The sequence below is a fragment of the Astyanax mexicanus genome, chromosome 3 (genome assembly GCF_023375975.1).
Source record: "Astyanax mexicanus isolate ESR-SI-001 chromosome 3, AstMex3_surface, whole genome shotgun sequence".
Taxonomy (NCBI): Eukaryota; Metazoa; Chordata; class Actinopteri; order Characiformes; family Acestrorhamphidae; genus Astyanax; species Astyanax mexicanus.
Window position 1 is genome coordinate 8,323,780 of NC_064410.1, and position 27,236 is coordinate 8,351,015.

A 27,236-nucleotide genomic window follows, 5' to 3' on the forward strand; every position below is an offset into this window, starting at 1 on the left:
CTCTCAGGTTACTGTATTAATCCTCACCCTCCTAATCCACACATTCAGCCCTAAATCCACACTGATCACATCATCACGCCGCTGCTGCAATCTGCTTCACTACACACACACACACACACACAAAGGATGGAAGAGCTGTAAAGTGGAGGTCAGTTTCACTACTAACCACAACCAGACCTGATTTCTGCCAGACCTGAATAATCAGGAAACCATTTAAATAGAACCTGTCTGACATCACAAGGTAGCTAAAACATTAAAAAGCAGCTCATTATATCCCAAAGTCATTGATCATCTATCAGTCTGGAAAAGGTTACACAGTTATTTCTAAGGTTTGGTGTGGGGCTGTTTTGCTGCTTCAGGGCCTGGACAACTGTCCAGCCATCTGTTCATGACCTCAAGCTCAGGTGTACTTGGGTTCGGCAGCAGGACAATGATCCCAAGCACACAAACAAGTTCACCTCTGACTGGCTTAAAAAACAAAATAAAGGTTTTGAAGTGACCTAGTCCAAATCTAATTGAGATGCTGTGGATAATCTTAAACAGGCCTTTTATTACATCACATCAATGTCATAAGTAAGGGGCGAAAAAAAATAACCAGTGTGTTTTAACATTTTGTGTGTGTAAATGAATTCTTGTGAGCGCAAATGTGAAGCTTGCGAGCAAAACAAGGGGAATCGTGTGCGCTCTGAACAGAATATCGCTCTCGAATATCGCTATTGCTTTTTTGAGTTTTGAAAGGGGTGGTTTTGACAGGTTGGGGGTGGGGTCAGGGTCGCCTCCCTCAGTGAACGCTATTGGCTAATATCTCCAGGGTTTGTGATGGACCACCTACTACCAACGGAAAAAGAAGGATGGTCGGGGGGTTAGCTAGCTGGCGCTGTCTGCCCAGGTTTAGTGCCCGGAGTGACCGGCTATCTTGTTCAGTGCTGGTTGCTCCAGACGGTAAACAAGAGCCAGTCGCTCCGGGCACTAAACCCGGGCAGACAGCGCCGGAGGGCCGGTCGCCCAAGGGCGTAAAATGAGAGAGACGGTCTTTCCAGGCACTATAACCGGGCTAACAGCAACGGAGGGCCGGTTGTTTGTATTTTAGCATAGCCAGTTAGCTAACTTTCCTGCTCTCCTTCTTTCTCCGCCCCCTCCAGCCCTTGGAGGTAGGTGGTCCTAAAGCCTGGGTGGTCCGTCACAAACCCTGGAGATAAAAGCCAATAGTATTTGCTGAGGGAGCCGACCCTGCCCCCTCCCCCAAACTGTCAAAACCACCCCTTTCAAAACTCGAGCGCAAAAGCCTCGCTCAAGCAAAAACAAAAGCCGCAGGTAATTCGCATAGCTCGCGAAGAGAACTGTAAATTCGAGCGTAAAATAAATACCCGAGAGGAGAAAAATGAAGCTTGAGAGCGATATTCTGTTCAGAGCGCACACAATTCCCCTTTTTTTTTGCTTGTGAGCTTCACATTTGCTCTCGTAAGAAGTTAATTTACACACACAAAACGTTAAAACACGCTGGTTAATTTTTTTCACCTGGTATTTTTGCGACCCCGACTTTTTACATTGATGCGACGGCATAGTTTATGCTGGAAAACTCTCCAATTTTGCTGAATTTAAACATTTCTGTAAAGAAGAGTGGACCAAAATCCTCATTGCCAGTTATCAGTAATTATTATCAGTAAGTTATTAGGTTTAGGGGGCAAACACATTTTTTTTCACACAGGGCTAGATTGGTTTGGATATTTTTTTCTCCTTTAATAAATAAAATTATCATTTAAAAAGTGCTTTTTATATTTACTCAGCTTATATTTGCCTGATATTAAAGTGTGATTGATAATCTGAAAATGTAAGTGTGACAAAAAAAGCAAAAACAAAACAAAATCTGTAGGGGGCAAATACAGTTTTCATGCCACTGTACATTTCCCTTCCACCCTCTCCCTTCCAGTTACATAGGTAACTGTATTAAAGTCTGTAGAAGACAGTAAGTCCTTAATGAGTTTTATACACTTCTGCATTTTCTCTGCATATATAAGCCTGAATGTTTGTTTGAAAAATCTGTTCCCTCTTAAAAGCTGAACATGTAAGACTAAAGAATTTAAGGTGGAATTGTACATTTAAACAAACTAACATCTTCACGCTAGTGGTTTATTAATACAATTGGTGATTAATTTATTAATATATAATATATATATAATAATAATATGAGTGAGACAGACAGACCAGAGGTTATTTTTTCCAGTTTTATGGGGTTTTAAATACCCCCAGTCCCCCTGTCCCACCCATAATTCACGCACTGGCCTGGAACAACATTGGACCATTATTTTGTTTCAGAATTTCAGAGCGATCGCAGGAAGCTGAGGTAGGCTATCGTCATCCACTAAACATCAGAATAAAAAAGAAGCAGTGTTGTGCCATATGCCATCACACAGCAGTATGGATAAAGCAGATTATGTTGAGGATTCTTGTATTGGTCCCCTTTATAATAAGTATCTGTAATAACTGTATAGTTACACATTAACAATCCATGTAATAACAGTGTAATTACTTGTAAAAAATGTATTAGTACAGATTTATAAGTTATGGTTATAGGTTATGTAATTACATGTGTGTGTGTTTCAACATCAATTCAACATCAACATCGACAAGTGAAATTAAACATGATTTAGTGTTTGTGGAATAAGTTGTGTATAAAAATGATATTTTAAAAGCTCTTAAATGGTATGAAAAAAGGGAGATTTGTATTCAAAATGTATCATGGAAAATGTACAAAAAATTCTGCTATGTCTTACTGATACTGTTAATTATGTAATCACACTTATTACATGGATTGTTAATGTAAAATTACACAGTTATTACAGACACTTATTATACAACAGGACCGTTGTATCTGCATGCGCTCGAAGGGAGTCGGAGGGAGTCGGATTCTCGTAGGGTAGCAGAATTTAGCAGAACACCTGGAAAGACAACTGTACCCAGGTAAGTGATGACAACAGGATGTATTATAGTTCTTTACTCCGCTCACTAAACTGTAAAACTAAAACTAACCGGAATAAATGTACACAATCTCGCAAACACATGAACCTTGTTTTTTAAATGTTGTTTTAAACCTCCTTAAATTGCTATATTTATGTTTAGCCGCGGCAACCGACACCACTTACCATCAGAATATAGAAATTAAGAGATTCTCTACAGTGAAGTCTTAAACCCCAACTCTGAATGAATTTGTCTAAAACCCCTAAGCTGAATGACTTAATCTAAACCACCCACTATGAATGAGTTCATCTTAAACCCTCACTCATTTAAAACTCTTGCACTGAATGAGTTAATCTAAAACCCCAGTTTTGAATTAGTGCTGGGCGATCATAGTCTAAAAGAAATCTTCAAATTTTTCACAAAAAATCAGATTTTTGATTTTAATCGATCCCCCCCATACAGATGACTAAGAAATGGTTAAAAACTAGGTTTTCCTGTAAAAAACAAATTAGAAATAATGCACTAAAAATACAAAATGCACTAAACAGCTAAATATACACTTTACCCCACTGGGTGTTTGTGTCGAAAGTGCTGGAACTTTTTTCAGTACAAGCTCAGTCCTCGGCAGAATAAAAAAAAAAAAATAATCTCAAACCCCCACTCTGAATTAATTCATTTGGAATCCCCACTCTGAAAAAGTTACTCAAACCCACTATATAGGAGTCTGTCTCTAAATCCCACTCTGAATTAGTGTGTCTAAAACAGCCACTTTAAATTAGTTTATCTCAAACCTCCCTTCTAAACAAGTTAGTCTGAAACCCCCAATCTGAACAAGTTAGTCTAAAAATCCCAACTCTGTAAAAAAAAAAGTTACTTAAATACCTACTCTGAATGAGTTGCCTCAAGTTTGTTTCGAAGCCCCACTCTGAATGACTGTCTAAAACACCCACTATAAATGAGTACATCTCAAACACCCACTATGATCGAGTTAGTCTCAACCCCCCCACTTATTTAAAACCCTTGCACTGAATGAGTTAATCTGAAACCCCAGCTTTAAATGGGTTCATATCAAACCCCCTGCTCTGCAAAATTTCATCTTAAACTCCCACTCTGAATGAGTTGATCTCAGACCCCAAATTGTACTGTAAATGAGGTTGTCTTAATCCCCCATTCTCAATGAGATCACCTCACACACAGTTATACAGAGGATTCTGGAAAATGGGTGGAGTTTCTCTCAGAGCTGAAATGTGTACAGTTCCATATATTAGCCACCAGAGGGACACACATGCACACACAGGCGGGGGACGGCTCTGTTCAGGACCTGTATTCATGAAGCATATACATATGAACAGGTTTGTAGTACAATGTGTTTCATATGGTCATTCTTTTTTGTTCTGATTTTTTGTACAAGAATAAAAAACGATGGAAACGTCAGTTGAGTGTACCATCACTGCTTATGGCAACAACATCACAAACCAGCAGAACCCTACAGTCCGGGGTCGGCCGGAGATCCAGAGGCTCTCCGTCCTCACAAATTTACTCCAATCCTCCACCAAATCTCAAGTGAACAAGTTCTGTTTCTCCTGCTGGAAAATATCATCATGATCATAATCATCATCATCACTTCTGAAGTTACTCCACTGTAAAAACCTGGTGATGAAAAATAAGAACACAGGCACATAGGCAGCAAAGCCTGCTCACTCGCTCACTCACTCTGTCTTTCTCTCGTATACACACACACACACACACACACACACACAAAAGCACACCTTCGAAGGCAATAAATGTCTGTTCTCCACGGCAACAACGTCTCTGTGGCAACAGGACCCAGACATTCTGTATGATGTCACTGAGAAGCTCCGTCCTCGTAAAGGAATGATGTCGTAACGAAGAACAAAAAAAAAAAAAGAAAAAAAAAAGAAAAAGAAAAACAACGTTCTCCGTCTGCGTCCAATTGCGCGCAGGATAACGGAGAGTTTGTCCAATCAGACGGCTCCTCCTCCAGCGGAGAGTAAAATACTGATTAAAAACGGTTGTGATTAAAATAATAACATAAGTGACACTACTATAACACTACACACCCCTCCGCCCGCTACACTCCGCCACCCCCCCTCCCCCGCAGAGACCCGCCGTCTGCAGAGTGCTTAGGGCCCATGCTCTGGACCCACGACGGAACCCAGCAGAACATGAGAATGACAATGGAATTAAAAGTCAAACAATGGGAACACGTCTCCTCAAAGTTCCCGTCCAGCGTCCTCTTTAGTGTTGATCTTTCCTCGTTTATTGTTCCATGGTAACGGTAGATAATTAACTACATCTTTTCCTTAGATGAGTCAGTTTGTATCAGTTATTAGTGTTCATCAATAACTCCATCCGTAAACACACTGATCTCCCAGAGGCCTGTCTTCTCCCTCCAACAGCCGCACTGTCTGCAGAGAGAACACACACACACACACACACAAACACTCCATTTAATCAAAATGCAATCTGATGAACTGATAAATGTTCAGTAAACACGTCTCTCAACCCAAACATGTTCCCTCAGCCCAAACCCATACCCTTAGCCCAAGCACGTCCCCTCAGCCCAAACCCGCCCCCTCATCCCAAGCTCGTCCCCTCAGCCCAAACCTGTCCCCTCAGCCCAAACATTTTCCCTCAGCACAAACATGTCCACTCAGCCCAAACCCGTACCCTCGGCCCAAACCCGCCCCCTCGGCCCAAACCCGCCCCCTCAGCCCAAACATCTTCCCTCAGCCCAAACCCGTACCCTCAGCCCAAACCCGTCTCCTCAGCACAGACATGTTCCCTCATCCCAAGCTCGTCCCCTCAGCCCAAACCTGTCCCCTCAGCCCAAACATTTTCCCTCAGCCCAAACATGTCCACTCAGCCCAAACCCGTACCCTCAGCTCAAACGCGTCCCCTCAGCCCAAACCCGTACCCTCAGCTCAAACGCGTCCCCTCAGCCCAAACCCGTACCCTCAGCACAAACATGTTCCCTCATCCCAAGCTCGTCCCCTCAGCCCAAACCTGTCCCCTCAGCCCAAACATTTTCCCTCAGCACAAACATGTCCACTCAGCCCAAACCCGTACCCTCAGCCCAAACCCGCCCCCTCGGCCCAAACCCGCCCCCTCGGCCCAAACCCGCCCCCTCGGCCCAAACCCGCCCCCTCGGCCCAAACATGTTCCCTCATCCCAAGCTCGTCCCCTCAGCCCAAACCTGTCCCCTCAGCCCAAACATTTTCCCTCAGCCCAAACATGTCCACTCAGCCCAAACCCGTACCCTCGGCCCAAACCCGCCCCCTCGGCCCAAACCCGCCCCCTCAGCCCAAACATCTTCCCTCAGCCCAAACCCGTTCCCTCAGCCCTAACACGTCCCCTCAGCCCAAACATGTTCCCTCATCCCAAACATATTCCCTCAGCCCAAACACGTCCACTCAGCCCAAACACGTCCACTCAGCCCAAACACGTCCACTCAGCCCAAATACTCTTCCTCACCACAAACTTGTCCCCTCTGCCCAAACCCCACACACACTTCCTCAGCCCAAACACGTCCCCTCATCCCAAACCCGTACCCTCATCCCAAACCCGTACCCTCATCCCAAACCCGTACCCTCATCCCAAACCCGTACCCTCATCCCAAACCCGTACCCTCATCCCAAACATATTCCCTCATCCCAAACATATTCCCTCATCCCAAACTTGTTCCCTCAGCCCAAACCCGCCCCCTCAGCCCAGCTGCGGGAGAGCGAAGGTGTGCTATTGAACAAAGTACTCTTAGTAGTCTTTATCATGTTTTACTACACCAAAAGTCAATGTTACACAGGAGTTTTCCTTTAAATCACAGTGGTGTGAAAAGTATTTGCCCCCACAGATTTTTTTTGTGATGTCATTTATTAAGAAAAAAAAATCTATCCAAATCAGCAATTTTATCCCAAACCTAATAACTTGGTTGTGCCACCCTTGGCAGCAATAACTGGTGATGAATCTTTCACATCTATGTAGGGGATTTTTGGCCCACTCTGTAAGTAAGGCCTGCAGTTCTTTAGATTTAGTTCTTTTTTTTGGACCTCCTGGATGAGTTGTCCATGCCCTTTTCAAGTAATTCCGGTAGGCCAGTCACTCGTAGGAAGGTTCACCATTGTTCAATGTTTTCTCCATTTGTGAACAATAGATTTCATTGTGGTTCGCTGCAGTCCCAATTCTGTTCTTGAATTTCTACAGGTTAGGGCATAATGTGTTGTTTTTTTGAGATCTTTTATCCTGTCTCATGTTGTCAGACAGGTTCTATTTAAGTGATTTTTTAAATCTACAGGTCTTCCAGTATTCCAGTGTTCTATGTAGTCTTAAAACTTATAAGAGTGATTTTCATTAAACAAAGAGAAACCAGCGTGGTACTGACGTCTGATCGTTGTGTGCTCGCTTCCATTCAGCCTCTCTCTGACTGCTCCAGATATGCAGCGGCAGGCTTGACTGGTCGACTGTTCGGAGGAGACTGAAAAAAACACACACACACACAAAAATAATATAATCAGCACTGTCTGATACAGTAAGTGTAACACACACAAGCTATAGACCCGCTGTTTACCCTGACAACAAGAGTATTTGCACATTAGAATGAATGCAAATAATCAAAACTCTCCGCTGTGATTATCGTGTGTTAAACATTCTCAGTCCCTTCCAAGAGGAAGACATGTATTCCCAGTTTCTCTCCATTTCCTAGTTTATTTTTTATAACTGTAGAAATCATGTACACTTTGGTTACCCTACATGGCTGATTTGTTAAAATATGAGGATTTGAGGATACCAAACAATGAGTTTCAAGTGTTGTTTTGTCCCATTCTTCCTGCAAAAATGCACTGTGGTGTGCAACAGTACAGGGTCACTGCCACATAAGAATAATTTCAAAATTCTGCACACATTCTCTGCTGTGGACAGGTGAGGACAGTGGGTAGGCCAGTACCCATATACCATCTTCTTCTTTGTTTAAAGGTTTAAACATCTTTATTTAATTAATTCAATAATACAATATACATTACGTATACATTCTTTTTTTTTTTCTTTAAATTTCAAAATTGACCATAAGTTTCCTTCATCCATTTTACTGTATAAAGTTTGTCTTCGTTTAAGTTCTTTCGCAACTTGTTTAAAAACACATTCACTTGGTATAAACAGTTGATCTGTGGTCATTTTACATCGTGTTTTCCATAATTTATATTTTGTGATGCATATTAACAGCCAAATTTTATCTTTTTCTATTTGAGATCTAAAAATCCAAAAGCTATTGTTTTTATATTTATTACGAGTTCTTTAGTTATTATGTCATTAATGTATTCCCAGACTGATTTGGATCTTGGGCATTCTAGTAAGAAATGCTCTCCACTACAATTAGGCATGGGGCATTTCATGGTCTTTACAAAACAGCTCCATTTAACAACTGCTCGAACTGGCAACCTTCTTACACTAATTACCCAAGTAATATCTCTCATTTTTTTAACCACTGTTTTTAACAGTCAATGTTTGTTCATTTACTTATAATATTGGCATAATCATAATCATATATTAACTTATATTTACCTTTATTTTAATCTAATACCCAATTAATTTTTAAAATTTAAAAAGATCAGAATACAGTATCTTAAAATATGGAAATTGTGAACACAACCCTCTTCTTCCACAATCATACATTTGTCCTGTTGAAAAATGACTGTTCTTGATGCACTGGGTCTACAGGACCGGATATATGGGTTCAGCTTTGGCTTGTGACCTTGCCCTTTTATGAACCGAAAATCCTGCAGATTTCTTGAATTGTTTACTGATATTATGGGGGATTATAAAGGGAGAAATGTGCAAATCCATTGTTTCACACATTTGTTACACATTTTGATCCACTACTCATTTCTGATCCAAAGAACACTTTTTTGTACCAAACAATGATTATAATCACTTGTTGACATCATACATTTGGAAAGCAAATGCGTTTTTACCTTATTAGTAGTGTTTATTTTAGGAATGTTTTTCAGGCTTTGAATGAAGGAATTGATGTATATTGACAAAATCAAACAAACATGAAATATCTTGGTTTTGTACAAAGACGTTAATGTCCCAACTTGTACCAATATGGGAATGGAAATCACAATCACAATCTAGTGCTGACATGGCAGCCTCACAAGCCCTCCAGATAGGAGCCTCACAGGTCCTTCCGATAGGAGCCTCACAAGCCCTCCAGATAGGAGCCTCACAAGTCCTCCATATTGGAGCCTCACAAGCCTTCCAGATGTGTTCACTTCACTGGAGCTTCATAACTGAACAATTCCTCTTGGTTTCTTCTCCACAGAATATATATATTGTAAAATAGCGTTTTACAGGTAGACACTCAACCGGAAAGCTAAACACTGTGGAACAGACCCAGGACATAGTGCCAATCAATATCTGGGTATATTCATACCTGACTACAATGTTTTTAGATCTCCAGAGGAAATTTCAACCAGACAGGGACTAGGGAACCCAGGGAACTAGGACCCAGGACCCCAGCACTAAGAGATAAGCATGCTAACCCTTAAGCCTCCGAGCCATTATACAACAAGCTTAATTAAATAACTATTTAATGGTGATCATTAAAAAAAAGCATGATATTTGTACCAATACTGGACATGCTAAGAACAGGACAAGAAATAATAACAATAATACCAAAGCATGCTTCCTAAACATGGGGCATTAAAATGGTGTTATATAGGGTAAGTTAATCTCACCTTGTGCTTTGGACACCTCAGAGAGAAATTGTCTTCATTCAGATAGCAGTCTTAAAAGGAAACAAAAACAGAATGAGCCTTTATAGATTTTCAATCAACCATTCACCTTATATTCTTAACCCAAACATCAAAAACTACACTAATAGACTTATATTTATTAAATTATATACATTATCCCTCTAAACATCAATCTAAGATATTTGCAGTCTCAGACAACCATCATATTCCTCACCTGCTTCCACAGCACACAGGTAATGATACCTGAGTGTGCAACCTTTGCTGTAGCAACCCAGAGTGGACCCGGCCATTTCACAATGAGAACAGCTCTGACAAAAAAAAAAAAACATGAACACATAAATGTATAATTTTAGAAAGATAATATATATAATAAAACATTAAATATTATATAATCTATATAACATAACATTATGCCTAAATTCTACCCAAAGTCCAATTTCCTATACAAGGACAAGTCCTAGCTGTTGACTAGATTTAACATCTTAATTTAAAATAGTTGTAAAATATGCATGTATTTAACTCACTGTGTCTCTGGCACCATCTAGTGCTTCCTGAAGACCGTACAGTCTCCCATTGACCAGGTAAACCCCACTAGTCCAGACGATGCAGCTCTCATGCACCCACAGCTCCTCAGGATCTAAGGGCACCAGCGGGAGCTGAGCTAGTTGAGCCAAAGGTCCCAAAGAGTCTAAGCTGGGAGGGGGAGGTTGGAACGGCAGTGAAGCTTTACTATTGATGGGAATAGTGCGAGGCAATTCTTCACTGGATTTGTGTCTCCTTTTAAAACGGGGATGAGAAGTTAATTTTCTATGTTGTGGCCGTTGTTGCAAGTCTTCTACCTTCTGCTGTTGGCTCTGGGCAAGCTCAATCTCCAGGTCAGGTGGTTTCAATGCAACAGGTTCCACTTCTGATGTCAAATCCCAATTTTGCGCTGGTGTCTTGGAGTAGTCACCAGTCATTTTAGCACCGAGACATGGCATGTCTTCACCCACTGCAGGGGATTCAGTGCCAATGGTAGTAGCAGGGGATGTTGGGTTTGTGGTTTGACTTGCAGTGCAATCGCTGTCAGCGGATTTTACATCTTGAGGATGAAGCGACTGACTGTCAGTGGCAGCTGCCTCTGTTGAAACAGAGGTCAAATTCGGCCCTGCATTAACTGCCCCAGAATTTGACAGGATCTGTCGAACTTGGGGTTGATTCTTTGGGATTTTGGCAGCATAATCAGCTGGGTAAAAGGGACCATAGAGGTCCCCAAGGTTCTTGTAATTTGCCCATTTCTGGCACAGGCAACATAAGAAACGACCAGTGTGTCCCGTCTCAGATACAACGGGGCCAGAGAGGACATATCCAGATGTTGGAATGGATTTTCCTGACTGACCTGAATCGGTCTGCTCCACAATCCCTTTTTCCTGCATCCTCTCAATTTCTTTCTCTTTTCTAACCGTCTGAGATGTTTGAGAAACATTTGAGGGGCCATCAACTGCAGAACCAGCCCCTTTGCCTCCTCCTTTTGATTTCTCCTCCTCGGAATTGACTATGGTGCACACAGCTCCAATTTCTGCTACCTTTCTTTCTACATGTATGTACGGAGCGAAAACGTTTTTTCTGGCGTCTTGTAAAACTCCAGTCAGGCTTGCATTTACTCCACTGCCAGCCTGCGTATCAAGTTCTTGTTTAGGGGTCAATCCTCTTTTTGCTTTCCACTGCTTACCTTTTGGACCATTTCCTTCACTTCCTTCTTTCCCCTTTTTCTGCCGGGGTTTCACAGGCTTCAAATCTACTTCTGTCTGGTTATCCTCACTTTCAATGTCAACCTTTACTGGCAGAACCTGGGGATCAAGGTCCACAGAGGGGCAGGGTTTCTGTTCAGGTATATCTGAAACTGTGATGACCTCTCCGGCAGTGCTGGAGGTTGGTGCAGTTGGAGGAGTAGAAGAACCAGCAGCAGGAGGGGTCTGAGGGGCTGCAGGTAAGCTGGCCGATGTGTTCTGGACTTGTGCACGTTTCTGTTTGTTAACGCTTCCTACTGGTCGTCCCTTTTTTTTGCCAGATGGGAAATAACCTTTAGGAACAATGCTATCAGATGCTTTGGGGTCTGAGGATGACATCCTGTTGGAGCCTACTTGTTGACCTCTAGAAAGAATGTGGTGTCCTGGGCTTTGGCTATGGGGCGAGGTTGCCCCATAGAAATCCCCCCCACCATAATCATCAAAACCCATTCCACTCTCCTGAAGTTTCTGCCTTAGTAGGTTAGCAGCAGACTGCTCTCCTCTTCTCGTCTCCAGTTGTTGGTAAGTATTAGTAAATTGCTGTATATCTGACAATACAGACGAGGATGGGGGAGGAGATCCTTGCACAGGACGTGGTAAAGGTGGTGGTGGGGGCAGGGGTCCTAATAAGGTAAATTCATCTTTATTATCATCACCTGTTCCAGGGCCGGTACTGGATCCAGCAGTGCCTAAGCCAAAGTCAAAATCTGTTGGTAAATTTCTTAGGGTGCTACTGGTAGAGGTTGTTGCACTCTGTTGAAGAACTTGAGAATCACAGGAATATGCATCTTCTGCTCTGTATGGCAACAACTCATCCAAAGAGTGAGAGTCTTCAAGGTAAGGTAAACTGCCTCCTTCCCGGTGAGGTGCACTAGAGAAGGGTGCACCAATCTCAGGGTCTGATATATCAGAACTGTAGTGTGACACATCAGGGTAGTCAGCATCTACATGGCTACTATTGTAACTGGATTTTTTGTTTGGAGTAATTTTCTGCACAATCGCTTCCAGTTTTAAGCCACGTCCCTTTCTTGGTGGCAGAATCTTTGTTTTGCCTTGTGATGGCAAGTTAGTGCTGGGTGCTTGGTATGGTACATTTGAAGATGCTACTTTTGGACGGGCGTCCACACTGGGGGAATCACTGTCATTCAGTTGTCTAGATTCAGAATGAGGAGCAGGAGAGTTGTAAGACGATCCACTCCTCTGGCTAGAAAAATCCTGATGCTGCCTCTTTGCCGGAATTGGAGAAATAAAGGAACGGACCCTCCTCCTCATCATTAATGGATTTGTTTCTGATGACCCTCCAGTTTTGGTAGGGCGAGTGCCTGGTGCCATGTTACTGCTGTTGGTAGCACCTGAACCAACAGCACTCGCAGCTGCAGTTTTGGTTGATTCTTCTGTTATTCCTCGGGAGATGTCTGCCTCTGGAAGCTTGGGGCCGGTGGTTGATACTGCCTGGAGCTCCTCATTAGTCTTCTGGCTCACAGAGTGTAGCTGTTGGCCTCCAGCTCCATCTCGTTCAGCAAAGGATTCCCACATTTTCATATCATAGTGAGAGCTAGGATCATAGTGAGCACCAGGATAAGAGTGTTGTCTTGACAAGTGATGTTGATTTGGTAAAACATCAGTAGGGGACTGAATTTTACACTTTTGATCAGAGTTTTGAGCAGAGTTTTGATGGATGGTAATATCTTTGGGCCTGGTACTGCTGGCAGACCAATCAAATCTATCATCCAAGCTATGTGGGTGCTGAAGAGAAAGGGAGTGGGGGTAAGCTTGCATTTTGTTAGCTGGTGATGGGATGTGACTCGGAGAAGACAATGCATGGAAAGGATTGTTAGACTGATGATGGGTATTTACTTTGGACCCATCTACTGTATCGCTAAACCCATAAGCCGCAAAGCCAGATCCATCAACAGCCTTTGAGAAGGGTTTGCGTCTGTGTGGCGATGTCAGGGTTTCAGCGGACACGTGGTGTTGAGAGTGGTATGAAGAGTTGCTTGTGAGCTCATTGTTCCCCTTGCCACCACTGTTTCTTTGCAAGTCTGAATTTACATCCACAGGGGCATGTAAGGTCTTACTAGGCTCCTCCTTATCTAGTTCAGCACTATGTGCCTTCACAGGAGGTTTGGCAGAATCATTAGGGTTTATCTTTGATTCTTCTGGCTCTTGATCTTTTATATCTTTTACATCATCCTTACTGCACCCTTGCTCATTTAGCACAGAGGAAGAAACAGGCTGCTGAATGACGGAGGGTCCAGAGGCCCCCCTGTCTCTCTCTGGTGTGGTCCTTCTAGATGGAGAGACATCACATATTACTGAGCGTCTACCTGAAGACGATGACGCTTGAGATTGGGTCTGGCTTAGGTTTTCTACATTAACAGCTATTGAGTCAGTTTCTTGCAGAAGCAATTGTTGCACAGCAGAAGGAGGAGTAGCTAGGTTTGGTGGTTTCCTGTGAGGTAAAGAATAGTCCGCTAAGTTAATGTGCTTAGGAGGAGTTTCCACAGAAGAATCTGAGGGTTGAATATGGGCAGAATAGTTGGGAGACATACTTGTTGCAGCCTTCTCTAATAACATTCCGTGATCCCCCTTTGGTCTTTGTGCTTCAGACTCCCAAGAGGGATGAAGGTTAGGTCCCAGTTCAAGATCTGGTGGTCCCTGGCTCTGATTCTGGGTATGAGGCTTTCCTGAAGCCATTGGATGGTGTACACTGGCACCAGCCATTACTGACTGACCTACTCCATGAGACCTCATGTTTTCTATCATACGGTAGGGGAGTCTGGTATGGTAATGGGGCTGGGGCATATTCTTAGCTTGGAGAAGAGCACTAGATGCTTGTTCAGGACGGCCATAGCGTCGATCTAGGTGATAACCTTGAAGGACCTCTTGCAATAGACTAGGAAAAGGCTGTTGTAATTGGGAATCTTGGCTTCTCGATCCAACTCCTACACCACTTCTCCCCACCACTCCAAGAACACCAGCATCCTTCCTGGGTATTGAAGCAAAGTTATACTGTGAATGACTGTAGTCTTGGAATCTATTTGCACCCACTGCACTTGGCTGGCCAGTCCTTCCCTTGTTTTTCCCACCCATACAAGCATTGTATGGCACCTCAGGGCTGCCATATTTATACGAACCAGGATGGCAATGGTTTGAGGACATACTCTGTCCAAATTCAGTTTTAGGGGAAACATCATAGTGTGCTGTATATGCTTCAATGCCCATTTCCCCCTCACCATTGTGACTCCCTGAATCTCTAAACATATTGATGGAATGCTTCTCCTCAGAGTAACTGAGCTTCCCAAGATGATAAGAAGGACCATAGTGAGGAGATGTGGCCTCTGTTTGTTTAGTCCCCTCAGGATTTTGTTCAGAACGTGTAGAAACAATAACTCCAACAACTCCGACATTGGACTGTTCCGAAGTGTTTGAAAGTTTACTGTGAAAATGCCGTATGCTGCTTTTCTCATCATCTTTATCATTCTTATTTTGTTTAATTGAGCTTGAAGGTTCCACCTTCACACTGACCATGTCAAGGGTATGCTTTACCTTATGTTCTTCCTGATGGACATGCTCTTCCTGTTCAACTGTGCACCGTTCATCTTTCACACTTGAGGACATTTTGTCCCTCAGGCCACTTTTGTCATCACTGTTACCAATATCAGGATCAGCAATGCAGTTTGAGCGTGTAGAGTTAGTAGGAGAAGACGTGGAGGACGATGGGGCAGAGGGAGCAGGGGGGCAAGAAAGGGTGTTTGGACTTGGTTCCGTGAAGGGAGGAACTGAGGATGGGGAAGAAGATGACGGAGTTTGGATTTCTGGAGTCTTAGTCTGAGAACAAGGCGTAGAAACTTGACTGAATGATTGTTTGACAGATGCCTCTGTGATTCTGTCCATTTGCAAATGTAACCCATGACGATTTGGCCCCATCTGGGTTTGGGTCTGAATCTGGGGTGCTTGATAGTAGTTTGCTGGCTTAGATTCAGTGCTGGATCCAACAATTTGTCTCATTTTCTCACGTTCTGATGGTTCCCCAAGATCCCTTCTTGTGTCCTCTATCTCAGATCCTAAAACATCTCCACTTTCTTCATTTGCTGCGATCATGCCAGCAGTACTTGCATTTCGGTTTTTTTGCTGGTTTGCAGCTGGCTGTTGTAAGTGAGCATTTTCTCTGCTTTTCTTATGAGAGAGCACAGTATCGGTTAGCAGCATATGTTGCACTGTGTTGGGTAAATTAGCCACCTGTGATGTCAAGGCGTTGAGACTATTCATGCCAGAGTCCTGTGAAAGCTTCTCCGTTGGATACATCGAAGATGAGCCTTCATCCCGTTGCCCACCCCGAGCACCCATACCCATTCTGTTTTGATTCATGGCTGAACTTGCTATGTTTGGGTTCAAACCAGCAACCTTACTACCTGCACTGCTACCACAGCTGCTGATGCTGCTATTTGAACTGGGAGTTGGGCTAAGCTGAGCTATGGCATGTGAGGCTCTGACATTGCTGTGACTGCTGCGGGGATTTAAGAGAGAAGCATGGGATGGTGGCTGTGAGGAAGAGCAGTGGGTTGATGTAGTGTTCCCCAGTCCCTCTGAAACACCCATTAGCGGAGAGGAGGAAGAACTGCAGCTGGGGGAGTGCACTGCAGAAGGTGCAGGAGAAGGGTTAGATATTGGGCTGAAGTTTTGACTCATATGAGTCTGCTGGTTTTGAGTATGCATGGGAGATTTCGACAGGTCTTGGGGGGTAAGGTGAGATGCAGCAGGACTTGAAGAAACAGAGGACTGAGGATTTTTAGAGTGAGCCAGGCTTTGAGGACCATGCTGCATCTTCAAGGCGGCATCATAGCCTGCTCCAACACTTTGCTGGGCAGTGCGACGAGAGGCATGCTTGTGAGCTGGAAGGGACTGGGGTGAGTAAGGAGGATGGTTTGAGGATTGGTAAGTCTGTCCCACATTCTCTTGATGTCCCGAGCTGTTTGAAGCAGCGCTGGAGTTTGGATTGGGATGGGAGGGGGAGTTATTGATTTTGGAATCCATGCTTCCACTGCTGCTGGTCTCATATCTTTGTGGTGGAGAGTTGTACATTCCTGCTGGCACTGTGGGTGCATTTAGAGTAGGGTAGTGGCCAAACTGAGAAGGTATTCTGTGTCCAGAGAGGGAAAAGGCTCTGTGACCCTGATGTAATCCTTGATGCGAGGGGTACTTCGATCCATGTTGACGCTGGAGTATTTCTGCACCTGAAGCTGTCTGCATTGAAGCATTCTGAGCCATGCTAAACTGCTGGGAGGGGGAAAATGAGCCACTGCCACTGCTGCTACCACTGCCACTTCCAGAAGCTGCAGTGGTACTGTAGTCCATGGGGTATGGAGACACCATGCCAGAAGATGACCCTGATCCCGAAGCATGTCTATACTGATGAGCAATGTGCCCATCCATGTTTGGGTACCCGAATCCAGCTCCATAAGCCCCTCCTCCTCTTCTACTCCTATCTCTGCCACTCATCGGAAAATAATAATCCATACTTTCCTTCCGGTAAAGGCTGCTACTGCTTGCACTGTGGGCAGTTGCCTGTGGTATTTCTCCAGCACCTCTCCTAGGACCGTATCCATGTATGCTAGAAGTCTGCACTTGCTGCTGCCCACGCAGGTGTAGGTGTTGCCCATGGCTCTGAAGGTGGGGCTGGGCTTGCTGCATGGCAGCATAGTCCTCTGTGGTCCTAGGGGATATCTGAGGGTCCGACATGTGGGATGGATAGGGAGAGCCAACCATGTTTCCGGCCCTGCTAGGAAACCCTGGAGGTGGAGGAGCAGGACTGTTGGGAAAGTTTTGCATTTTTGCGGGTGTTAAAAGTGTTGAACGAGCACTTTTGCACGTTTGAGAGTAAGACTTTATCTATTAAAGTGTCCCAAGGAATGTGTTTTTCATCTAAAGTTTGAAATGTCAGAATATTTTGACCTGTGTCACTAGAAAAGTTGCTAAACAGGCTGTAGTTGATGGAGGCGATAACCACAATGGTAGCAGCAACATATGAAGTAACAGACAAAACTTTTTTTAAACTACACGCAATATTAGGATGTGATGGTGACAAAGCTAGCAGCTGTCACATCCATTCACACAAACAGGTTGTAATTTCCACTGTGTGATCATAGAAATTTGGCACTAGATCTTGGTTTCAACACAGAACTTGTGTGCAAAAAAGACATTAATCGAGTAACGATTAAAAAAAAGTTGAGAAATGCAGGGGAAAAAATAGTGTAACCAAAAGTGCAGCTTAATATTTCTTTCTTCACTGAGCTGAGGATGTCAGTTCTGGGTTTCTGATGTTCTGCACCCTTGGTATAACTTCAGCTAGCTCATGAATCAAAATACTTATGATCCGTTAATGTGCAAGCAGGTACGGACCATGCAGTGGAATTATTACAGTTCATTGACACGTTAGTCAAACACTGTGGTCCCCTGTCACGGCGACCTGCAATTCCACAAACATTCTTAAATTGTTCCTTTGAGATTAATACTTTATGACGGGTCGGCTCTGCTTAACACTGCTCATTTCCTTTGTTTTGTTGTAACAAAAAAACCTTTGGTCCCCATTTTTCTTCTCTTTCCAAATACTTGGCATTCTTCCTTTAAATCTGGAATGCAGTCCGGTTTTGCATCATGCCGTCCAGTCCAGTCCCTGTAATCACACTGCGTGGGTCACTCTGGTTTCAGTCGGGTCGTTTATCCTACCGCATGGACCATAAGCAAAGTCCATCGTCATGATAATTTTGTCCATGATTCATCCTTAGTTTTCCTTCCTCTTCACAAGCAGAATGTTTGTAAATATCTGAAAGAAAATGAAAAGGAGTAAATTAGCTGGTAGATACAATTATACTGACTCAGTACAAGATGATGTACCTCTCTAAACCTGACCGTCTGTCCCCAGCAAATATTCTATGAGGTTATTAATATTGTCTGCAGATAATATTCTCTCAAGAAAATTACATTAAGATTAACAGAAATGCAGTTCAGATAGCATAGATACATCATATCTTTGTAAATAGACTAAAATTCAATTCTATGCCAAAATGGAGAAAATAATGCAGTCTAAATCACACTGTATTTCACATTGTCTTTTGGTCTATAGGTATACTCAAATTTAAATAGTTAGTATATTTTTCACACTATAAAGCACACCGGATTAGAGGTCGTACAATCAATAAGCGTCTATTTTCTGGTAAATTTTCACACAAAAGGCGCACCGGATTATAAAACACACTAGTAAGGAACAGGGGTGTCGCCATGCTTTCCCTCTAATCCGGCAGGTTAAATCCGGAAAGTTAAGCTAAGCTAAGTTGTAAAAAAAACTTTATTTGTGTGAGTAAAGCGCTTCCACTTATTTATAGTAAGCTTAGATTTCCACTAGCGATAGCCTTGGTTATCAGATAATGTCACCTGACAGCGCTACACTTAGGAACCTTGAGAGTTCCAGTAAGCCAGGGTGATATTACCTAGCGGTTCGTCCCACGTAGTGGCGAAAGAGCTTGCGCTTAGCGCGGTTACTTGGTAATGCTAATGCTGCTCCAGCAGTGCTAGCCAGGGTTACCAGCAGGCTACAGGCTGATATGACTAACCTTTTAACAGCAAAAGAGCTAGTGCTTAGCAGGGTTAGCGGCTAATGCTAATGCTCCTCCAGCAGGATACAGGCTGATAATACATAGCTCTGCTAGCCCTTAATGTGGTTAGCAGCTAATGGAAAAAAAAAAACTAAACTGAAACTCCTTTATAACGTTGTATTTCAGCGGAGTTGCTTTACTGCTCCCTAATACCTGACTGGTAAAATTAATTCATAAGGAGCACCAGATTTATGAGAAAATTAAAGGATTTTAATATATAGTTCGAAAAATACGGTAACTGGTTAATGCAATAATCTTATTCTTACACAAAACTGTAAAAATCTGTCATGACAACTAGACTGAAGGCGTTTTACAGCAAGATATTTCCACAGTGAAATTTGCACTAGAAAGGGTGCCAAACTAATTTAAAGCATAACCCCAAAACTCAGAAACATACAGATTCCCACCACTGAGTGTTACCTGCTAAATGTCGAAGCCAGTGGCAGCTATAGTGCATCTGTGTAAATGGGTATTTAATTAGTACAGGCCCTAATGAGTAACTCAGGCACCTTAATGGTGTCATTAGTCATGAACCAGCCCTCTGACACGTGTCCATTGTCTCCTCCACAATGTAGATTACTTTACGGCTGCTTCCTCGCGGATACAGAGAGCAGTGGAACGACACTTAGAACCAGAGGACATTAAATACACTCCAGTTTCTGCACTGTGGTGTTTAAAGAGAGAGAAGATGGCACAAGCGCTAGTGGTTCAGCCGGAATAGGAGGGATTACTGTGTTTTAAATGAGCCATCATTTGATGCATTTTTTAAGTAGGGAAAAAATAAGTATGTTAGTTAACATGAACTAAATTAACCCTTGTGTGGTGTTCATATTTTTGTTACTCGTTTACTTTGTTACTTTGTTGCAAAATTAAGCAATTTTACATTAAAATGCTTTACACATGCTTGCTTCACCTAAATTGCAAGCAATATAAACAGCTTACATGGTTAATATTTGCCCTTTACCTTTCTTATGTTTATTAGTTTTTTAATAAAATGTAAAAGAAAATGAATTAAACTCAAGATATGAGTAGAAAATTTGTTTAGTTTCAAATTTACAAATTAAGCAATGTTTATTAGCCCTTGGCCAAACTGTATGTAATATAAATGTGTTTTGATATATGTTTCTCCCAAAAAATGAGCCAATGCCAATGAGTTTGAGTTAGAAAAAATATTTTTTTAGTATCATTTGATGAAAAATGAAAACGCCACACAAGGGTTAAATAAAAAAAAAAAAAAAAAAAAAAAAAAAAAAAAAAAAAAAAATTATATATATATATATATATATATATATATATATATATATATATATATATATATATATATATATATATAAAGACTTATTTGTGATACTGCACATATACAGAAACATTCTGCATACTAAAAGAATGCTTCAGTCAAGCATCATAATCTTAAAGCTGATTTAACAAATTATCCAAACATCACAGTAACTGTTCTAGAGTTACAGTATTTTTTACTGTTATCATTATTTTTTTCTATTCTTTTGAGAGATGATCTTTTAATGAATTGCAGAGCTTATCATCAACTGTTCAGGATCCCAAAAAACGTAATAGCATAAAGACTTTTGAGTACCGTATTTTTCTCACTATAATGCTCACTTAAAATGCTTCTATTTAAAAAAAAAAAAAACAAAAAAAAAAAACGTGTGTCTTATAATCCGGTTCGCCTTATGTAGGAATTTTACCAGTCAGGTCGTAAGGAGCAATAAAGCCACTCCGCTGAAGTTCATAGTTATAAAGGAATTTCAGAGCAGTTTCTCCAGCACCGAGGCTGGAGCAGTATTAGCCTTAGCCACTTACCACAGCATTAGCTCTTTCGCTGTTCAGAGACGAGTATATTGGACTGAGCCTGTGTGTTTATCGTGTTAAAACAACATACATGGGATGAACCACTGTTTACTAGCGCTAAGCGCTGCTAACTGCGGCTAGCACTGTTGCCAACCACGCCGTTGAAAATACTAGAAATCTATCTAGAAGCTTACTCAAATAAACAGCTTTCAGAAGAGAAATCTGTGTAAATTAACACACAGTTTTGCTTACTTAGACGACATTAGAATAAAACAAAATAAAATAAAAATACGATGTGTCAGGGTTCACACACGTTTAAACTAATACATTTCCATGCCAAAATTTTATGACCACACGATTTTTAAAACATCAGTGCAGACATGGTCAATAAAACCAAAAATCAACTAAAACTCTATTGTGAAAGTTTAAATTACTGAATTCACTCTGAAATGACGTATTTTGTTAGCTTAAAATAGATTTTCTCCATGGATACAACTGAAACAAAAAGATCAGTAAAGCAAATTTCCATGACTTTTGCAAAACTTTTTGGGTATTTTCATTTTTCCAAAACTTATGACTTTTCCAGGTTTTTCATGACCGTACAAACCCTGCTCTGTCTACGTATTAACATGACATTGCAAAGTGAGTCCAGTTGTTGATGAACATGGCAGCTAGCACTACTAGGGGTGGGAATCACAGTGGATTCATCTCTCTGTACGATATTATCACAATACAATGCACACGATAACAATGATTTCACAACATTCTGCTTTTGTGATACTCAATATATCACTAGACAATTCTCTATAATACATTACAGCATCTGCGTTACTGAAGACGATAAAATACAGCAATTATGAACTTCAGTTTCACATAATTTCACAACCAATATTCTTCACTGCAGGTTTACCCTATTTATTTGATTAGTGCCACTATGTGAAGTTAAAAAATGGGGACATTATGAGGAGAAATCTTAGGGAGTATCTATACCGGATATATATATATTTGATATCAATATTTTGGCAAATGCTCTAAAGCTTTAGAATTTTATAAAATAATAGGCTGGGGTGTATTCACTACACTCACTAGCATCACTGCAAGTGTTATCAGTAAGGGCCAGGTTTGCTTATCTAGAACATTTCATTAAAAGGCTGTTACATAAATAAAATAAGGACACAATCTTCAGCCTGCTAAATGTGAGTGAGCGACTGAAATGCTCATCGAAGTCAGGTCCATGAGTAATAACACTTAACTATCATATATTAGAAATGTAACACAGGCCTGAGAAGTGTCTTTTTGTTTTTTTGCTTTTACTTACATTCCTGGATGTTTTAATAAGTTAGGGTGCCTAGTCTTTAATATTTCATTTTTTTTTATACAATAAAACATGGGCCCGCTTTGGGGACGGAAGGTGTTTACAACATGTTTGTGCACATATACAGCACTGGAAAAAATTAAGAGACCACTTCTGTTTCTGAATCAGTTTCTCTAATTTTAGTAACAAAACATTGTTGTATTATTCTATAAAGTACAGACAACTTTTCTTCCAAATTCTAAATAAAAATATTGTCATTTAGAGCATTTATTTGCAGAAAATGAGAAATGGCTGAAATAACAAAAAAAGATGCAGAGCTTTCAGACCTCAAATAATACAAAAAAAATAAACAAGTTCATATTCATAAAGTTTTAAGAGTTCAGAAATCAATATTTGGTGCCATTACCCTGTTTTTTTAATTACAGTTTTCATGAATCTTGGCATGTTCTCCTCCACCAGTCTTACACACTGCTTTTAGATAACTTTGTCACTTCTGGTGGGTGCAAAAATTTAAGCAATGCAGGTTGGTTTGATGGTTTGTGATCATCCATCTTCCTCTTGATTATATTCCAGAGGTTTTCAATTTGGTAAAATGAAAGAAAGTCATTTTTAAGTGGTCTCTTCTTTTTTTCCCCAGAGCTGTATACCACTACAATGCTGCATGATATTTCTCCTCTCAGTGTTAGCCCACCCTTATGGTTATCGTGTGAATACTGATCTTATGACGTGACTGTGTTGTATACGCAGTTTCTGTCCAGATCTGTGGGGGAATCTGATGCGTTCTTTCCCCAAGATCCAATTCAGTACATTCTGCTGATGTCAGGCCAATACCCGGCATTGGATTAGTGCCGTCTTTAAATAATGGTCTTGTCAGTCAGCTTAGTAATCTGACCACCTCGTATCACATTCACTGTTAACATAGGCCTTTATTTCCCTCTTCAGGTAAGCTCTGGGTCGGGTCATACCTGGTCTAAAAGACACACTCTCCATCAAAAGTGTTTCCCGCACTAATACATTTATTTTAAAGGACGGCAAATCATACAAATCATACAATAATCTAATTGTAATCATACCAGAGACATATGGTCTTAGCTCTGATCTGCTGTGTATTTTTTCTGATAAACTGGGCCACACTGTTTTAAGTTACAATAAATCAATTCCTTGTTAGGAGCAAATAAATATATACCTCTGGTTCAACAACGCAATCATATGGGTAGAGCAACATAATTAATAACAAAAGGGTGTTAAGAGTATTACACATCTACAGGTCAAGAATCACATTTAACGATATAATTTAGCATTCCACTAAAATTCTAAGATAAATGTACATACATTTTACTATACTATTGATATCCAAAATGTTCTAACTGCATATCTGCAGATGTTGATAGATAAACACTTCTGAATACGTGAATGAACATTGCTGAGCAATAACAGGTATAATATCAGGGATACTTAAGGTTTGAGTACCGGTATCAGCAAGAAATCTCTGTATTTTTGTTTACTCAAATGTTATCCCTGCATTCAGAACAGTCACTGTGCTGTGTGATATTTCATAAGTTCCTGGGTTTGGGAGATGATACACATTTGATAATAGGCAGCTAGATTTATCTTTCTCTCAAATTGAATAATAAAGCCTTTAAATAAGCAAGCTGATGTCTAAAAAAGCCTGCTTTGTTTTATAAGCTGTTAGCTAGGGCTGCAACTAATCATTTCTGCCGATTATTTATCCGATTAGTCAACGATTATTTCTGTCATTCCCTCCATTTGCTTGCTGTGGGTATGGCTCCTATTTCTAGAATTCTTGATCAGTTCAAAATGATAGAAACAGCTAAACATGAGATTTAAATGCCGTAGAAATGTCCAGAACATTTAAATGCCATTTAACGAAAGTGCTGCTGTTTAGTGAAAAAATGTGTAATTTGTTGTGTTTGGGCTTTCCATTGTGTTTTTGTCCACAGTAATTTGTGTAGTGCTACAAAATAACGATTAGTCGACTATGAACATTTGGAGTTTGTTATACATTTTTTTATAATCGACATTGTCGATTATATCGACTAATCGTTGCAGCCCTACAGTTAGCACTGCCATTATGCAAAGCTGATGCTAGCTTCTTATTCGAATAGTTCATTCTAACTGAAATAGTGTAGCAGTTAACTATACCTACATACACATGTAAATAAATAATTGTGCTGTTTTCTCTGGTCTTAAAACTGATTTCTTAGCTAGTAGTGATTAAAATAACCAATTTTAACTCAAATATAACACAGTAATGTTATAGCAATCATCAATTTTACAAAAAAAACTGTAATTGGGAATAGCTGAGGATTTCAAGTAACGTACATAATGATTATCTGGATATTGATATTAGATATCAGCTCATTCTTAAGGCCCTGGGACATCAGACGTTAACATGGCATTTAGAACTGTGCTTTTTATTCGAATGTCTCATTCCAACTGAAATGGTGCAGCAGTACATAGACGTACATATGTAAGTAAATTTTGTTGCTTTGAATTCTAGTCAAGTAACAATATTAAATGTGCAGTTAAACTGTCGAACCTAATGTTATTGTAAATATCTGATATTTTCATGTTACTTTATGATCACGTAGATATTGATGACAGACATGAAAAATGAAAAGCAATTGCGGTGTTATATTTGAACAGATCTCAGCTTTGCACTGAAAGCAATGTTTATATTGTTTCATGTAAGATTCCACACACTGCTGAGTTTGGAATTATGACACTATTATTTACATATTTGGTTTGTTTAACTGCTTTAAGCTGCCATCTTAGAAGATAAATGTACAATAACTAAAGATATGCAACATTTTCCAGGTGCATAAGTACGCATGTCGATTCATAAACATTTTAGATTACCTGGATCAGCATTACTGCACAGATACAGGTATCAATATAAGGGTATACTGAAGATTTTAGTATTGTATCGCCATGAAAACGTAGTATTTCCAGTACAATTACCTGTATGAAATGTGTAGTTAAACTGCTGTCTTAGCTAGTAGTAATATCAGGGCATAAATCAATAAAATAGTATTGTACAGCTTGGGTTTGGGAGAATGACTCACTTTTTTTTGAATAATCATAGGCAGCTATACCTAGATGATGCTAGATTCTTATTCAAAAAGTCCAGTTACATATGCGCACACATGTAAGTAAATAATTTTGTTGTTTTAAATTCTTGTCTCCCAGTAGTTATAAAATGTGAAGTTAAATCAGGGCATACTCAAAGTTTTGTTATTGTATTGCTACGAAATCTTGGTACAGAACTTTGAATTTGCTTTAAGAATTGTGTTTGCATTGTGTCATGTGATATTTTATATCATAATTCCTGGGTTTGTGAGTATGACACACTTATTTGAATGATAAGAGGCAGAACATTCCAATTCAAATGGTGCAGCAGTTACATACACCTACATATATAAGTAAATATTTATGTTGCTTTAAATTCTAGTCTGCCAGTAAAATGATTAGCTAAATAAGCAGTGAGGCAGTTTTCTTCACTGGTAGTGTTTAGGACAACCCATTTTTAACATAACATAATAACCAAACATCTACTATACAATTTTAATTTTTGATTAACGTTAACTTACCTGGATATTAATGTCAGACAGGTCAATTGTCAAAGGGTTTTAGCATTGGTTTCTGGGAGCAGTTTATTTAAACATATCTCAGCTTTGCACTGGAAGCAATATATATTTTGTTGCATATAAAATTCCACACACTGTTGAGTTTGGGATTATGACACTATTATAATTATATATTTGGTTGAATTGTTTAGCTAGCTATGTTAAATGCTTTAAGCGTAACGGGCAGCAGCTAGCTCTGACTGTACATGGTCTCTGAATCAGTGTATTCTAGCTAGTGAGGTGAAGGATAGCAGCCTTAGTCATTAGTACTTTGTGGCACTGACAGCGTTGTGCCCACCATAGGGGCATATTTTCACCTAATCTGAGGTAAAAGTTAAATCATATTCTAACACGGAGACCCTAAATATATCGGAATGTGTCAGTAAAAGCCTGTTTTTGCATTATTAGCTGTTAGCACTACGGTGCTACAAAGCTGGCGCTAGCTTCCGTTTCGAATTTTCCGGTCCACCTTAAATGGTGCGGCGGTTAACATTGTGCCGCCTGGAAGGCGCCAATCTACCGCTACACCATTTAAGGTGGACCGGAAAATTCGAATAGGCGAATAGGAGAGCAACTTGAGCCTCGTCACTTGCTTATTGTGAAAACGCTGCTTACAGACACAAACAAGGCACCAGTCAGCTAACAAACACACCGAAAACACACTCCTGACACTCCGGGAGGCAGGGCTGAGCTGCTCGATCCAGGGCGGCTCTTAAACAGACCGAAAATGAAGCAGACCGTGCTCATTAGCGGGCGACATTGTTGTAGCTGATGGAGGAAAAAAATCGTGCTGATGATGCGGCTAGGCTAAGCTAACAGCTAAGCTAACCAAAGCGCTGCAGAGTGGTGGTGATGATGATGATGATGGCGATGATGATGATGATGAGGGTGATGATGGTGATAGTGCTGCTAGTGGTGATAATAATGATGAGCAAACAGAAAGAAAAAAGGCGACACACGCACACATTCCCTCCCCGGGTGCGCCCGGACAGCGAGGCGGGCGACAGGCGGCCGAGCTGAGGTGCATACCTGCGGGAGGCCCGCCGAACGCGGGTTTTGTGTGAAAATCCCCGGGCTCGAGTGAGAGGCTGCTCCGCTCTCCGCGCACCGAAAAGCCGCAGCCAGCGGCGCCGAGCTCCGGGGGAGGGGCCCGTCAGTCCGCGGCGAGGCGAGCTCCGGGCCGTTTCCAAAAAATGAAAGGTGAAAATCCCCTTTTGCCTTTTGTCCTCACCTCTAAAAATAACAAGAAGACAATCAGGGAGCCTGTGGGTCCCGAAAGCAGAGTCCACACACACCCCCGCCCCCTGCCTCTCTCTCTC

At 41.2% G+C, this 27,236-nt stretch overlaps 1 protein-coding gene across 3 annotated transcripts; it reads right to left on the reverse strand.

The window, feature by feature from the left end:
• Window positions 1–3: 3 nt before the first annotated feature.
• Window positions 4–27,236, reverse strand: tcf20 (transcription factor 20). Of its 3 annotated transcripts, none has more exons than XM_049475765.1 (6): window positions 26,947–27,236; window positions 10,250–18,320; window positions 9,940–10,033; window positions 9,708–9,757; window positions 7,358–7,450; window positions 4–99 (listed from the first exon to the last, which is right to left on the reverse strand). In XM_049475765.1, the coding sequence occupies exons 2-5, from the start codon at window positions 17,324–17,326 to the stop codon at window positions 7,385–7,387; spliced, it is 7,287 nt and encodes a 2,428-aa protein (XP_049331722.1). In that variant the 5' UTR covers window positions 17,327–18,320; window positions 26,947–27,236; the 3' UTR covers window positions 4–99; window positions 7,358–7,384. The 3 variants fall into 3 exon arrangements, with proteins under 3 accessions (XP_049331722.1, XP_049331721.1, XP_007239265.3); XM_049475764.1 differs by lacking the exon at window positions 4–99 and adding an exon at window positions 4,268–5,383; XM_007239203.4 differs by lacking the exon at window positions 4–99 and adding an exon at window positions 4,268–5,387.

Bases quoted from the DNA above. Each gene is read 5' to 3' on its own strand.
- tcf20 (XM_049475765.1), bottom strand. From the start codon at position 17,326: ATGCAAAACTTTCCCAACAGTCCTGCTCCTCCACCTCCAGGGTTTCCT. The intron at 9,758-9,939 runs GTGAGGAATATG...TTTCCTTTTAAG, and splicing joins CCTGTGTGCTGTGGAAGCAG to ACTGCTATCTGAATGAAGAC. The intron at 7,451-9,707 runs GTGAGATTAACT...TGTTTTTTTCAG, and splicing joins TGAGGTGTCCAAAGCACAAG to TCTCCTCCGAACAGTCGACC.